This window comes from Mesocricetus auratus, unplaced genomic scaffold (assembly GCF_017639785.1).
Source record: "Mesocricetus auratus isolate SY011 unplaced genomic scaffold, BCM_Maur_2.0 Super-Scaffold_100020, whole genome shotgun sequence".
Lineage (NCBI taxonomy): Eukaryota > Metazoa > Chordata > Mammalia > Rodentia > Cricetidae > Mesocricetus > Mesocricetus auratus.
This window is the reverse complement of record NW_024429201.1, coordinates 33,490,007-33,506,880: the sequence shown is the minus strand read 5'-3', so window position 1 is coordinate 33,506,880 and position 16,874 is coordinate 33,490,007. Positions and strand designations below refer to the sequence as shown.

At 37.7% G+C, this 16,874-nt stretch overlaps 1 protein-coding gene across 5 annotated transcripts in view; it reads left to right on the top strand.

Annotated features, from left to right (window-relative positions):
• Window positions 1-9,232, top strand: part of Tmem161b (transmembrane protein 161B) — a 79,270-nt gene extending 70,038 nt beyond the window's left edge. For 4 of the 5 annotated variants that reach the window (XM_013126380.3, XM_005065685.4, XM_013126386.3 and 1 more), the window contains 4 exons: window positions 1,466-1,579; window positions 6,354-6,528; window positions 7,340-7,436; window positions 8,500-9,232. In XM_013126380.3, the coding sequence (XP_012981834.1) occupies window positions 1,466-1,579; window positions 6,354-6,528; window positions 7,340-7,436; window positions 8,500-8,765 (652 nt within the window). In that variant the 3' untranslated portion in view covers window positions 8,766-9,232. The remainder of the gene's footprint in view (window positions 1-1,465; window positions 1,580-6,353; window positions 6,529-7,339; window positions 7,437-8,499) is intronic. The other variant, XM_021223490.2, reaches the window with a different exon arrangement.
• Window positions 9,233-16,874: the final 7,642 nt, after the last annotated feature.

The following is a 16,874-nucleotide window of genomic DNA, read 5'->3' as shown; positions in this document are numbered from 1 at the left end:
CGCAGTGGGCTGCTCCTTGATACTGGAGTGTTCCCTAGCAACACTGCATACCTAATACTGCTCTTTCTTCCCTGCCCTCGATGGTTTACCAAGGCTGTGGGATGAAAGAAGCACTTTATAAAACATAAAGCATTTAGTGATGGCTGGAGACAGCGGTGGTACATCTATCTTCAGTAAAATGTGGCTGTTTCTTAAGGTTTTTCTCCTTTGGGGATTTGGGATTTTGTTTATTTCCAGGTTACTACATCCTCGTGCTGTAATACAGCACTCTGCTGTGTTCTGGCAGTTGGGGCCAGCTAGTTCTGTTGCGGTAACTTGAGTGGCACAGGAACAGCATTGTCTACCGCTGTGGCAAGGCACTGGGACTTGTACAGTAATAGGGCTTGTAGCCACCTTTTCTTGTCACCTCACTGTTCCCAACTCAGCCCTGTGTCCTCTATGTAGTAATGTGTTAAAATGTGTGTGTTTGTATGTATGTTAAAGCCTGTAGTTAAACCCGGTCTGGTGCTTAATTGTATTTCTTGATAATGAAATTAATTAATTATTGAAATTAACTATCATTTCTTGATATTGAAAACAGTATGTTGTAACAAAACTGTCAAGTTTGCCTTTTTCTCCCTGAAACAAAATTTTTAGCAGCCATGTGTATCTGTACGATACAAATTTAGATTCTAGTTAACAGTGAGGTTGTAGCTCGATTCTGAAATACCCTTTGGTGCATTAGGAGTGTAGACTTGTCATGTGTAAAGTAAGGCTGGCTGTGGTGGCTCATGTCTATATTTCCAACCCTGTGAGACTGAGAGTATCATGGACTGGAGGCCAAGCTAGGCTGGGTAACATGAGCTGTTCCACAAAATTAAAAATAGAAAACAAAAGTAAATTATCTGTATTCGAATATGATAAAGAAATTAATTTCAGCTATGTTTGTAACAGTCCAAAAAGAAATACAAATTTGAGTCACATATAATTTTGATGATGTAATTTTAACATTGTAAATGATGATTTCATATTGCAAGATCCCTCAGTTATAAGTTGTTATGTTTCGTTTGCCATGTACCTATCACATTTGCTAATCACTGTCATTTATTTATGAATAATGAGCAAGCATTTTACTTGGCTGGGCTGAAAATTATCAGATGATTTGTATATCTGCCATTGGAATTACTTACTATGGGAAGTTAGAGAATCATTAAAATACCTGTTTGTTGAATCACAGATTTAATAGGGAATTACCGAGTGCATCTAGAGTAGAAGTGAACAAACTTCAGTTTTAGTCTTAAGATATCCTTCTAGCCATTTATATAACTTTCTACACCTACATGTTATCATCTGAAAAACTAAGATATAACCTCATTTCTTAAGGACTCAGATTAACAGTAAATGACTAAAAATGAAATATGCAAGTTGCACTGTACTAGCACATTTTGTTTCTGGATCTTTATGTTTATTTCTTGTATTCTTTCAGAACATTACTTCATATCAACTTCTTAGCACCTTTATTTATGGTTCTGCTCTGGGTAAAGCCAATTACCAAAGACTACATCATGAACCCACCACTGGGGAAAGAAAGTGTCCCTTTGTGAGTATTGAGACTTGAGCACTGAGCTGAGTTTCGTTATAAATCAAAGCTGCTTTACTTAACTATATTTTAGATAGGTTTGTTGATTGTTTGCTTTTTGAGGCAGGGTCTTAGTGTATAGCCCTATACTATGTAGACCAGTCTGATCTTGAGCTCACTGAGAGATCTGCCTCACTCTGTCTCTTGAGTACTAGAACTAAAGACATACGCCACTACTATGCCTGGCTTATATCTAAGTGTTTGTTTGTTTGTTTGTTTCAGGGTTTGTTTGGGTTTTTTTGATAAATTGAGTTACTTTGTTTATATATTTACTTTTTGGTTATTTGAGATAGACTTTCTCTATGTTGTCCAGGCTGTCCTGAAAAATCACTTTGTAAGCCAGGTTGGCTTCAAACTCAAAAAAATCCTCCTGCCTCTGCTTCCCAAGTGCTGGGATTAAAGGCATATGCCACCACCGTCCAGCATGGGGTACTTTATTACTTAATATTAGTGAAAATGCTGAAAAGTTTTTGAAGTTAAAGCTGCACGCCATCATGTAACCCATTTTTTATCTTTTTTTAGATGAATGCTAATGATTACTAGTTTAATATTAGCCTGTACATACCAATTGTCATGTTTCATTTTTCTTGTTGTTTTGCCTACTTAGAGCTTTGTATAGTGCTTTTACTATTCTATTGTGAACTTTATGGAGGGCAAAATAGTCAATGGAAATATAAGTGGTAATCATTTCCTTATCCATGAAAATTTTTAACATTTCCTTTTGCTTCATGACCGTTTTTTTGAATAAAATATTTTTCAAATAAATTAGAGACATATTTTAGGCAATAAGTACTGCAATTTCCTTCTCTAACAAATGATAAGTTTTGTCTACGACATACTTAGGAAAATTAAAAATAATGTCTTAAGATTATGATTAATACTTGTTCAGATATCCCCAGGTTGACAACTTTGTTTTAGCAGAATTAGTTGTCAAGGATATAAAAGCAACTTATTGAAAGACATTAATAGCCACTTTGTGTGTTAGGTACAGTATTGTGGAATTAAGCTACAGTTCTGAACAGGTCCACACAGCTTTGCCCCTCATGGAAATTGTCACTCAGTAGATTATTTAACTGGACTATGCCTCTGCTTCCCCATCTGCAAAATGAAGTAGTATGCCTCACAGGGTTATTGCTAGAATTAGTGAAAGAACACATGGAATGGAATGCAGTCTTTGAAAATGAGTGTTTAATAATATGCTTAGTAGCCGGGTGGTGGTGGCATACGCCTTTAATCCCAGCACTTGGGAGGGAGAGGCAGGCGGATCTCTGTGAGTTGGAGGCTGGCTGGACCGACAGCCTCCAAACAATACAGAGAAACCCTGCCTGTCCCGTAAAACAAACAAACAAACAAATAAATAATTATATGCTTAGTAATATTCTTTTCCCTATTATCTCATCAGAATTAAAATAGAAAAGCCTGACTAGTCATTGTATTATATAGTATGCACTTCTTTTAAATGCTTGTTTGTTTTGAATAGAACCAGTGAGGCCATAATGATTTTTTTTCTTACTTAATCTTCTTGAACTAGGAAAGTACCCACTGAAGAAGTAATGTTTATTCTCCATATACGTAAACCAACGAGACCTTAACAATAGTTTTAACTTGACAGATTACAAATGAAATTAGGAAAAACAAGGAAACTAGCATTTGTCATAAACCAGTTATGTTATGTATCAACAATCTCGACATTTTTTCTTGGTACTCTGTATAGTAATTGTTTGTAGTTATTAATCTTTTCTGGGGAGGGGAGAGGGCACTTTCCAGACAGGTTTCTCTGTAGTTTTGGAGCCTGGCCTGGAACTTGCACTGTAGACAGGCTGCCTTTGAACTCACAGGGACCCACCTGTCTCTGCCTGCTGAGTGCTGGCATTAAAGGTGTGCACCACCACCACCCAGTGCAGTTACTGGTCTTAATTGTTTGTATTAAGCAGCAGTCTCGGAAGTTAGCTTGGCAAATAGTTGTTCAGCCATTTTGGAGGAAGCCAGACATGGTGGTGCACACTTAATAATCCCAGTTGTGTGTGCCTGAGGCAGGAAGATCAGGAGTTTAAGGCCATGCTGGGCTACAGAGTGAGATTCTTATCTTTTCCCAGCCATCCCTTCCCCAGATGGTAGCAGTGCCAAAATTTGTTTTCCATTTTGCTTATATACAGCAGCCTAGGGTCTTCTTGCTGAAACTTTTTTCTCCCTTGTGTCATCGTGGCTTCTGCCCTGTTTGATAAATAGTCAGTCAGAAGTATAACACTAAGTATGCACTGTCTCACGCTTGTTTAGTTGTGAGTTAATAATTTAGTTTAAAATTTCTGTTAAATTCCAGTGTCCTTGTGGTAGATGATGAAATAATGACTGTCTGTCAGTCAAAAAGGAAATGATGGCTGTTTCTGTATTAACACATTAGTATATGGAAAAGTATCTGTAGTCAGAAGCAGAGATGTGGTGCTGTACAATCTGGAAGTGTGTGTTAACTCATGCATATACTCTGATAAAGTACTGGAAAGTAAAGTGTGGGTGTGCATCCTTTTAGTGTTACAGCCCGAGAAGAAAAGTCAGTAGTTACCATAAAGCCCGCTATTACCTTGGGATCTGGGGAGAATTCCTTCTTCCCAGTCTCTTTGATTGATTGATTGATTGATTGATTGATTGATTGATTGATTGATTGAGGCAAGATCTTACTGCAGCCCCAACTGGCTTGGAACTCACAGAGATGACCTGCCTCTGCCTCCCCCACATCACATGCCTGGACTTCTTTTTTCTCTTTTTGATAGAGTCTCAGATGTAGCTCAGGGTTCCCAGGGACTACTGTGTAAGATGTAAGCTCCCACACTTGGCCTCTGCCTATTCTCAACCTGTTGTTTTATCCCAGCTCAGATTTCTTCTTGGCATACCCCATCTGATCACATACTAAGGCACATTAATATGAATTAGAAGATACTTAATAGCTGTTATACCAAATCCTGAACTTATAAAGTGAGTCACTCATTTTTGTTTTTATTCTAGTAACTTCATGTTTGTTCTCCTTGATGACTGTGAAATAGCTGTCTTCATTGTGTTACCAGTCCGCTCTTGTTGTACACTCCAGGGAACAGATTTTCAGATGTCCCTTGGAAAGCCTCAAAGCTGCAGATACCCTTCCATCCTGTATACTGTTACGTCTATGTGACTGGCTCATTTGTCTCTTATTGTAGTCAAAATGTGTTGTTAAATATTATGTGTTTATGTTTTCTAGGCAGCGGTGCCTTCACATTGGAGCTTTATATCCATGTGCATTCTTAACCTTGAAAAAGGAAACAGAAGATTATAGATTAGAAAGTTTTTTCTCACTCCCATTTCTGACAGTTAAACAGAATCACACTTTGATATCTTCCCTGCCTTTTCTTGTCCTTTGAAATTCAACAGCGTGACGTTCCATAGCACCTGTTCTGGGCCTCTCATTCACTTCCCAGGTGCTGGACGAAGGGATAGTGTGCTAATGGGGCATGCTTAGGGGAGAACCATTGTGAATCATTGTAGGGTGTTATTATTCTCATCTTTACAGCCTGGAGAGATGGTCCAGTTGGTAAAGCTGACAGCTGTGTAAGCACAAGACCCGAGTTCAGGTCCCTGGAACCCACATAAAAAACCAGGCCTGACAACCATACTCTTAGGACATCTCTCCAGAAATTAGACTACTAGGAAAAGCGTAAAATATTTTCATATTGAATACAGCCTGATGTCCTTCCATGTTTAAGGGTTTTGTTGTTTTGTAAGAACTGTGATTTCTGCTTGAAAGGGACTACCTTGTGAGTAAATTCAGCTAGTAACTGGGCAGAACTTGCTACTACTCTAATCTGTAGAACAAATCCCAATGTATGTAGCATGACTGTTGTTGAGCACACACTGATGGCCCAAATAGGAGTTGGAACTAAGAAGAAGCGTCCTGAAATAGGTGATATATGGATAGAAGCACACAAAAGGGAAAAGTTGTATGTGGAAGTGAGAGTGTGTGCGTGTGTATGTGCTCGGTATTGGGTGCATGTGTGTGCATGCGGATGAAGTGCCATTGTCAAAGTCAGGTGTTTTTCCTAGGCATAATCTACTGGTATTTTTCTTGGGCAGAGAATCATAGAAGCTGATTGATTTGGTTGGACTGTCTGGCCAGTGAGCTTCAGGGATGCATCTGTCTTTGCTTCCCCCCAGTCCCGTCTAATCTTTAGCTAAAAGATGTGCTAAAATCGTAAACTCAGTTTGAGGCACGGCTTTTAGAGAAATTTGAGGTATCTAATATCTTTGTAATATGTGAAGATTTTTTTAGTTTTCAGTGGTCCTAATTAGAAACTGAATAGACTGAAATCCCCCCAACCAAATAAGTATATCAGCAGACAAAACTTACAGCAAATTATAGGTGAGTCATTTACTTGATTAGTTCCAGCTTGATCACCTATGGTCCTCTAGGGACTCTCCGATCTCTAAGCATTGAGAATCACTACCTGGGTTATAGCTGCCATTTCTTCCATAGATACAGGTAGATATAAAGAGGGCTCTGTTGTGACTTGTGCTTTCATTATACATTTATCTGCTTAATTATTTTGCACATACTAAGAACCATCAGATAAGTTATTGGCAGAATGAAACTCATGTTTGGGTCTACTAGTTTACTAGGGAAGTAGAAGTTTTCTGTATTCTCTACATTGTGAACTGCTATGCTAGTATATTGTGGTCCCTGAGAGCACTGTATCGACTTTTTGATCTATAGAATGACAGAAGCCACATTCGATACTCTGCGAATCTGGTTAATAATCCTGTTATGTGCTTTGCGGTTGGCCATGATGCGAAGTCACCTGCAAGCATATTTAAACTTGGCCCAGAAATGCGTAGATCAAATGAAGAAAGAAGCAGGCCGAATAAGTACAGTTGAGCTACAGAAAATGGTAAGTTATGCAACAGTCAAACTGAAAACAAAATTGGCACAAGGCATCTCATATCCTTACAGTAAACAGGTATTGAAGCTGTAAGCTGATTTGTCAGAGATCTTACCTGATTTTGGTGCCGAGCAAGGGTCTGGCTTGTTTTCCTACCTTTGGTGCTGTAAGTGTCAGTATGTGTGCTGCAGCGCTGTGGCAACTGGGTTCAGTTGTCCAGACCCCATGACTAGAAGGGTGGGAAGTTCAGTGCCTCGGATTGTTCTTTTAACCTTCCTCCATGTGCTTCCATGTGTATTTTCCGTACTTAGCAGAGAGTTTTAGAGAAGAAAAATGTGAATGATCTATCACCATTATAGTTGACCTGTAATCTAGTCCTCTTTCTTTTTAAACTTACTATAATTTTGGGCCCCTGTGTTTTGTTGTTATGTTTCATATATTATCATGTCATTCAAAACTTGACCGCAAATGTGTTGATACAGAATGAATATTTAGTGTTTTTATTGTTCACACATGCCTTCTTGTCACAGTTATTTACCTTAATTTTAAGTAGCTCTCCATAGAGATTTTAGCGTTTTGTTTTACCTTAGAAATGTTGCTTTAAAAATTTTGTAGTATTTTCAAATTCTAAAAGCTTATCTCTGGCTTGAGCCTTTCTGAAATCAGGGTACATGTATAGTGAAATATAAATGAATAATATTTAGCTTTCTTCTCATGAAAGGATTATTTATAAGCATTTCAGCTGGGTGATTTTATGAAAGTTTAATTCACTCATAACATGTTGGCTGTATTAGATACTTAAGCATGTTGTTGGTTGCAGGTGGCTCGAGTCTTTTATTACCTTTGTGTCATTGCCCTGCAGTATGTGGCCCCTCTGGTAATGCTGCTTCACACAACTCTGCTTTTGAAAACACTAGGTAGGCATGCCATGGCAACTGGAAAATACCCTTGCTTTCTATTTGTTGTTAATTCCCTTTCTGTTACTGGCACAGAAATGCATGTCATGATGTTTGTGCTGTGGTTGTTATAGCTTTAGGAGGAACCGGGAAAGTTTTATGTGTAGAAGTTGATTGGTTTTGATTTTAGAAACCCAGGAGTATATGGTTTTCTTATTTTTTATTGTAGAGGTTATTATTTTAATGTTAATGTCCAGATTTCTCAAATAATGTAGGTAAGCACTTGTTTAGACGTTAGTATAGAAGTGAATTAAAGGTTTGTCAGTGCCTAACATTTAATTATTACAAAGTCTTGGTAAGCTTGACTAGACTTCAGGATTATGTAGAGAGATTGACTTTAGGCAACTTACACAGAAAAGGTAAAGGATTTTCAGGGAATAAGGGAGGTCTTTACTATCAACTTGCCTTGTGTGGCAATGCCCAGGAACTGTCCATTGTTACCCTGTTTCTCATCTCTTAGATTGGGTAGCCTGCTATTGTGTAGGCTTAGAAGCACCAAGTATGATCTGAGTAGGCTAACTCATATCATAGAGCTGATGATAAATATACATGTGCCCTAGAACCTGTGTCCCATTCCAAGCAGGTAGCTCAGTTACATTGTGTGAGTCATATCCTGTACAAGGTAGATGAAACCAGTTCGAAAGCCACTAGTAGTTGTTCACATTGACGTCATCCATAGTTTCTCAGAAAGACATTTGTTGTGATGCGGTAGAGGTAGAAAGGATTCTAGGAAGTGAACAAGTCTGTTGTCAGTAAAGGCGGTTGATTCATAGCTTAGGGATTTCCAGATTTTACTGCAATGAATTGAGAGTCTTGTCAGACTTGGTTTTTAATAATTTTATTAAATTGTAATGTGGTTCAATTAATTGTGTCCTCTTAACAAATAGAAAACTATTACTTTATTTTCAACATAAAATGATTTACCGTATCACAGTATCACTTTGTTTCTAATATGGGTTGGGGATGTAAGATTTTCTTCTGCTTGTTTAGTTGTTTTATCAAGTTTGTGTCTTGAATATTCTAGGCAATCATTCCTGGGGGATTTATCCAGAAGCTGTCTCTCCCTTGCCAGTGAATAACCTCCCTTCCAACTCTGAACTACCGTCAGCTGATGGGAAGATGAAGGTGACTGTTACACAAATCACCGTGGCACTGAGCAGCTTAAAAACCATCTTCACCCCCCTCCTTTTCCGGGGACTTCTGTCGTTTTTGACATGGTGGATTGCAGCTTGCCTCTTTTCCACAAGCCTTTTTGGGCTTTTCTATCATCAGTATCTGACAGTGGCATGAATTTCAGTCAAAAACAGATGTCCAAGTCACACTTCAAATTCAAATGGTTGTGCCCTTGAAGGGTTGACAAAAGAAGAATGCAAATACGAAGGAGAAAAAGAATTATTGGAGTGTCTTGTTTTCAGTGCTTCCTCTGTACTCTCAGGGTGAATCCATGTTGTGATATTTAAAAATCCCAGGATAGGTTGTTACACTGTTACACTGTGGCATTGGAATTTTAACTCACTGTATTAACTAGTGGGAGAGGGCTATCTGCAGGAGTGATCCTTCTGATTACCTTGGTTTACAGTGCAAACCTCCAACGGACTCCTAAGACTCCAGTTACTGGTTACTCTTCATGGTGTTGTGGTACTGTTATTACTAAGTTGCTGCCTATAGAACAATCTTCAAACTGAGCCATGCTCTAGGGGAGGGAAAGGAACTAAACTCACTTCTGTTGGTAATCTATTAGTCTTTAAACAAACAAACAAAAAAATCCAACAGAAAGGAAGAGAACGCTACTGTATATTACAGTAAGACAAGCTGCATAGTCATTTTAAATTGAGTGGAAATATAAATGCCTAATGTCTACAAGTACTGCTACTTGAGAGTAGCAAAAGTATTGTTTAAAGTGTATGCCACCAAGCTTGAAAGTTCTTTTCCAATGATTGGCTATTTGAACATTTGCAGTCTCACTGTTAGTTTTGGGTCTGCTGTATTTTATTACTTTGATTCTACGTAGTTACGTTTAACCTAAAAATATTTATCGATACTGATCAAATTTAAAAATTACTTTATAATCCTGCTGACTACGTGTATGTATTGTGTTTATATTATATATCAAATATATAATATATTGAGATTATAAAAGATGAAAATATTGAATCCTTATAATATTTTAAGTTGCAGAATGTTAAAAAGTGATTTGAATAAGATGTATTTGTATCTAGAAATTTTGTTTGGAATGAGATTAAAATACATTTTTAAAAGCTCAACAGTGTGATTTACTTGATGTGCATATATGATAGTACTTAAAATGTTATGGATGCTTAGGTAATTTCTCCCAAATTAAATTTCTTTTTCTTTTTTTGGGGGGGTTGTTGCCTTTTATTAAACAAATTCTTTCTCACCTCTGCTCCCATCCAGATCCACCCTGTTTCTGTCTCTCATTAGAAAAGAACAGGCTTCTAGGAGACAACAACTTAAACATAACAAAATAAGATACAATAAGATAAAATAAACTATCACGTTGAAGTTGGACAAGGCAAGCCAACAGAAAAATAGAAAGAACACCAAAAGCAGACAAGAATCAGAGACGCACTCACTCACACGTTCAGGAGTTCCATAAAAGTGCTCAACTGAAAGCTGTAGTGTGTGCCGGGGACCTGGAACAGACCCTTTTAGGCCCTGGGCTTGCTGCTTCAGGCTCTGTGATTTCACATGAGCCTTGCTCAGGAAGGACGTTGTTCTTCTGGTCTCCTTTGTCCCCTTTGTCTCCCCAACACTGACTCTTCAAGGAGAGGAATTTGACGGAGACATCTTGTTTTAATCTATGTGTTCCAAGGTGCATCTCTGTCTCTCTGTCTCTGTCTCTCTCTCTCTTTCTCTCTCTCCCTCTCCTTGTCTTCTCTTGTCTCCTCTCTGCATAATATGTGGCTGTGGGTCCCTATATTCATTCCCATCTGTTGTAGAAGAAAACTCTGATGATGCCTGAACAACTAATATCCATGTATGATCAAATGCATACCATATTTCTCTTTCTAGGTTTGGCTTACTTCACTCAGGATGACTTTTTTCTAATTCTATCCATTTGCCTGCAGATTGCATGGTTTTTTTTTTTTTGTAAATAGTTGAGCAATACTCCATTGTATAAATGTAACATTTTTTTAGCCATTCATCTATTGATGGATACCTAGGCTTTTTCCAGTTTCTGAGTACAGCACCAGTGAACAAGGTTGAACAAGTGTATCCATGGTAGGGGGAAGCATCCTTTGGATATATAGCTCAATCTTGAGGTAGACCAATTCCCAACTTTTTAAAGACTCACCATACTGATTTCAAAAGTGACTGTCCAAGTTTGTACTCCCACCAGCAATGGAAGAGTGCCCCCTTGCTACATATTATCGCCAGCATGACCTGTGACTTGTATTATTGATCTTAGCCATTCTGACGGTGTAAGATGAAATCTCAGAGTCATTTTGGTCTACATTGACCTCATGTTTAAGGATGTTGAACATTCTTTTTCTTTTTTTTTTTTTTTTTTTTTTTTGGTTTTACGAGACAAGGTTTCTCTGTATTGTTTTGGAGACTGTTGGTCCAGCCCGGCCTTGAACTGACAGAGATCCGCCTGCCTCTGCCTCCCGAGTGCTGGGATTAAAGGAGTGCGCCACCACCGCCCGGCAGATGTTGAACATTCTTTAAGTGTTTTTTAGCCGTTTGAGTTTCCTATATTGAAAATTCTGTTTAGATCTGTACCCCATTCTTTAATTGGGTTATTTGGTTTCTTTAATATCTTGATTTCTTAGTCCTCTATCAGGTGTGGAGTTGGTGAAGATCTTTATCCATTTGTAGGCTTCTGCTTTGTCCCTACTAATGGTGTCCTTTTCCTTACACAAGCTTTTTAGTGTTATGAGGTCCCCTTTACTAATTGTTGACCTTAGTGCCTGTGCTATTGGTATTTTGTTCAGGAAGTTGTCTCCTGTGCTAATACATTCAAGGCTATTCCCCACTTTTCTGTCAGGTTCAGTGTATCTGGTTAGAGTTACCCCAAGATATTTTTCATTGTTTGAGGCTATTGTGAAAGGTGTTGTTTCCTGATTTCTTTCTAAGTCCATTTGTTGTTTGTATATATGGAGGCTACCCATTTTTCTGAGTCAATCTTGTATCCAGCCACATCTCACTGAAAAGCTATAGGAGTTCCCCGATGCATTTTTTAGGGTCACTTATGTGTACTATCACATCATCTGCAAATAGGGCAAGGTTGACTTCTTCCTTTTCAATTTGTATCCCCATACCCTCATTTTGTTGTCTTCCTGCTCTAGCTAGCGCTTTGAGTACTATGTTAAATAGATATGGAGAGAGTGGATGACAGCCTTGCCTTGTCTTGATTTTAGTGGAATTGCTTTGAGTTTCTCTCCTTTTAGGTTGATGTTGGATGCCAGCTTGCTGTATATTGCTGTTATTACATTTAGGTATGTTCCTTGTATTCCTGATCTCTCCAAGACTCTTATCATGGAGGGGTGTTGGATTTTGTTAAAGGCTTTTTCTGCATCTAATGAGATGATCGTGTTTTTTTTTTCTTTCAGTTTGTTCACATGGTAGATTATATTTATTGCTTTTCATACATTGAACCATCCCTGGACTGATGTGATGAAGCCCTCTTGATCATGGTGGGTTATCATTTTGATGTGTTCTTGGATTAGGTTTGCAAGTTATTACTGGATATTTTTGCATCTATATTCGTAAGGGAAATTGGTCTGTAATTCTTTATTAGACCTTTATGTAGTTTTCATATCAGGGTACCTGTGGCCTCATAAAATAAATTGGACAGTGGTTCTTCTGTTTCTCTTTTGTGGAGTGATTTTGTGAGTATTGGTCTTAACTCTTTGAAAGTCTGCTAGAATTTTGTGCTAAACTTACATCTGTCCCTGAGCTTATACTGGTTGATAGACTTAGTTACTGCTTCTATTTCACTAGGCATTACAGGTATGCCTAAATTGCTTCTCTGGTCTTGATTTAACTTTGGCAAGTGGTATCATTTCTTTAAGATTTTCCATTTTGGTAGAGTATAGTTTTAAAGTATGTACTTAAGATTCTCTGGATTTCATTGATACCTGTTGTTATGTCTCCCTTTTCATTTCTGACTTTGTTAATTTGAATGTTCTTTCTCTGTGGTTCTCAGCTTTCCTAATGTTGTGACCCTTTGCTACAGAGTCTGCAGTACGTCTTTCTTCACCACCCTCTGGCTAGTCGACTCTCCATTGAGAGGCCACGTGTGATTCTGAAAGACCTGCCTTTATATGTTGTTTAAACTTTCTCCCTTGAAGCGTTTAATATTCTTTCTTGTTCTGTAAAATTAATGTGTTGACTATTATGTATCATGGAAACTTTCTTTTCTGGTCCATTGTATTTGGTGAAGTTCTGCAAGGTTGTACCTTTTTAGGCATCTCCTTATGTTAGGAAACTTTTCTTCTATGATTCTGTTGAAAATATTTCCTGGGCTTATGAACTGGGTTTCTTCTCCTTCCTCTATTCTTGTGCTTAGATTTGGTTTTTTCATAGTGTTCTAAATTTCCTGGATGTTTTGTATCAGGAGATTTTTAAATTTAATATTTCCTTTGACTGGTGTGTCCATTTTTTTCTGTCATATCTTCAACGCCTGGGATTCTCGCTTCCATTTCTTGCATTCTATTGGTTAAGCTTGCCTCTTTGGTTCCTGTTCAATTTCCCCAAATTTTCATTTTCAGAATTCCCTTAGTTTGTGCTTTTTTATAGATTCTGTATCCATTGTCAGATCTTGGAACAGTTTTATTCATTTCCTACAACTCTTTGCTTTCCTGTTTTCACTAAGGGATTTAATCATTTTCTCTTTTTATGGCCTCTGTCATCTTCTTTCAGGCTGGCTTATGGTCTTTGTGTGTGTGTGTGTGTGTGTACTTCGGCAGTGTTATAATATTCAGTGCCTGCTCTGGTAGGGTTGCTGGGCTCTAGTGGTGAAATACTCTCCTGGCTGTTAATAATTATGTTTTTATGCCGATGTCTAGGTCTGTGGGAAGGAAGGTTGGGGGAGATGTTCCTTGTGCTCCTTGGTGGATGGGGTCAGAGAAGGAAGGGAGAGCACAGCAGGTTCGCTGCTCCAGAGCTGTGGAATTGGAGCAGAAGAGGTGTGTGTGGATGTACCTCAGTCTACTTGTTTCTCTGGTGGAGGGACCCTTGGATTAGGATGGCGTGCCTGCTGGGGCTGGGAGCTGGACAAAGCAATGAGTGGGGAAGGGAGGTTAGAAGGGGAAGTATGAGAGTCACAGAAGAGGGGGACAGTGAGTGGGATGGGGACAGGGAAGGCTGCCGCAGGTGTTTTGCTTCAGAGCTGGGGATGAGACTAGAGAGCAGTGGGGTAAGAGGTCTGTGGTCTTGGTTTTCTGGCAGGTGGGGCCTGTAGGATTTTCCAAAGTTATATTCGCTTCCTGACCAAATTTACTTGCATTGTTTAAGCTTTGTTTAATAGTACTTCTTTTGAATTTTTAGTGTCTGAAATTTAAAATATTTTTAAAATAATAAATGAAGTGAAACTCAAAATAGAAGATTAAAGTTATAACAGGAGTGACTATAAGAAATTAATAGGTTTGAGTTTTGTTTGGGTTTTTTGTTTTTTAATGAGTAAATAAATGTTCATACAGTTGTCCTAGGAAACTATGTATTGAGCTCTAGTACTGTTACCACTCCTGAAAGCAGGTAGTGTTTTGAAGCACTTTTTGCAGTTAATTTTCATGGCTTATGGTTCACAGTCATTTGAATAGTCTCAGGGCAGCAAATTCTTGTCTTTAATATACATCTAAATATTTTGGAAGCAGTTGATATTTTAAGACTAATGAGTTCCTTTTTAAGTCTAAAACTGATTGAAATGAATTTTGACTGCAGTGTAATGAGACTTTATATGTATTTCTAAAACGTTTCAAATGTATTTCCAGCTGTACCGGCATCACCGAAATAAGTATGTAGCTTACAACAAGATTATACCAGAGTTTGATTTATGTTGGATGTATAGGTTCTGAGATGCTAATCTTGGAAAGAATTGCACCTGGTGTTTATATCTCCTGCTAAAGATCAGAACTATAAAAGTTATTGTTTGGTGTTTCACAGATTGCACGGTAGCATGTCAGATGAAAGACACGCACTAAAGTTCTGTATAGAATAACATGTACTTAATGCTTTGTTGGTTCTTTTATTTATAGAACTCTCCCTAAGTATACTATTGACTTGGGCAAAAGAAGCTCTTTTTAAAAGTTAATTATTTATTTTGATCTTAATTTGAACTAGTATATTTAACTAGCTTACCTATATGCAAAGAAATATGTTCTTTAATTGAAATTTCGTGTAGTTTATATAAACCAAATAATTTTTTTCTTATTTTCAATTACTATTTTTCGAGACAGGGTTTTTCTGTGTAGTACTGGCTGTGCTGAAACTCACTTTATAGAGGAGGGTGGGCTCAAACTCAGAGATCCACGTACCTCTGCCTCCCAAGTGCTAGAATTAAAGACACACCTTCTTACCAAATAATGTTTGCATCCACCAATTAGACCAGTACTGTTCTTTGTGCTTTTTGCATTAGACTAATCCTCAGAATATTTTCAAAAGAATGTTTCAAAAGCCAAGTGTTTTTTTAATCCATGTTTGACACTTATAAGTAGAAACACTTATAACACTGCCTTATATGATTTATAGAATTAATTTGATGATTTTTGGCCCTAATGCACTGTAAAATTCACAGCTGTATGCTCCTTCTGTTACCATATTTCTGACATGAAAAGCACATAATTTTATCTTATTATTTATATGAATTTTATTACCTTTCCTTCAAATCCCAGTTGTTATTCGTGGAGTGACCAATGCATGCATGCATAATGGACACATTGTCTTATTGTTTCTTAAATAAATATCATTGGTAAAAATCCATTTCTTCCTAGAGTCGTGATTCAGAAGAGACAATCATCTATTGATGGAATTATTAGATCCAGGAAGCAGGGAGTTGAATCCATTATAAAATACATAATTGGAATATCACTGGATAGTTCCTTCTTTTCAGTGGAAACTTTAAATTCTCAGTATCTGGAAGCATAAAATCTCAACATTCTCTGAATTTGTACACTTTTTCTGAACCAGCACATAATTGAAAATACTCTTGTGGTATATGACTTTATTCAGCAAAATAAGCTATGTGATTTTTTTTTAATGTGGTTCATTCTGCATCTTCACAGAACTTGCAGTAGCTTGAAGCCTGAGTTTGGAAGACCTGTAGCCCATACAGTCTCACCCTCTACTCTTCTCATTGTGCCTAGTGCTGCTTCCAGGCAACATAGGCACAGATGCCTAGAAAGCGGATGGCGGCCTTTCATTAGAGCAGCGAATGCTCTCACTCACTTGTGTTTCTTCCTGCAGAAGAAAACCAGGGCACATCCTTACAACTGCCTTCTGTTTCTATTTTTAGTAGAGTAGATAGTTTCTGCATTTTGTATTTCTTCCATATAACTCCCATTTGGCAAAAGACAGTTTATTTCCTTGAGTGAACTAGCATGATTTTGCACAAATACAAATCTAATATGAAAAATAACTCATTCCATTTTTGTCTGTGATTAACCTTTTTTTTTTTTTTCATGAACTGGGCCCTCAATTTCTACTAATTAAATACAGCTAAATTGTCTTAGAGGGAATCTAGTGAGGGAGGCAGAAAATAAAAAAAGATGCATATGTCTCTTACAGGGTGTGTTAAATATGAATGAAATCTGGAGAGTTCAAGGTTGGAGGATAAATCATGGAGGAGAATGTGGAGTTAACATCTTAAGTTTACATCTTAAGCAAGAGGAGTACATAAAGCATCACTGAGAATGGTTTCTCAGTACTTGAAGGACATGAGGGCAGAGAGGAACATGATTGTTATTATCATTATTGCTGTGGCACACTCACTACACGACAAACAACCTGAGTGCCGGGACTTTGCTTGCTCTGAAACTAATAAAATAAACACTTATATATCTTATTTTAATTTATACACGAAGTGTATTAAGTACAATAAAAATGGGGTGGTAGACAGCTCTGATAGGGAGCATCTCCAACACTATTTTTTTTTAAGAGATAGAAATTTTATTTTTAATGTTGTCTAAAAGAATTAGCTTTAGGAGCCGGAGAGATGGCTCGGGGTTAAGAGCACTGTCTGCTCTTCCAAAGGTCCTGAGTTCAATTCCCAGCAACCACATGGTGACATCTGCTGCCCTTTTCTTTCTTGCAGCCATACATGCAGCAGAACACTGTACACATAATAAATGGACGGTTCAATCAATATTGATATTGGTAACCGGTGCTTTATTAAAAAAAAAAGAATTAGCTTTAGCACACATTTTTTACTTGTAATAG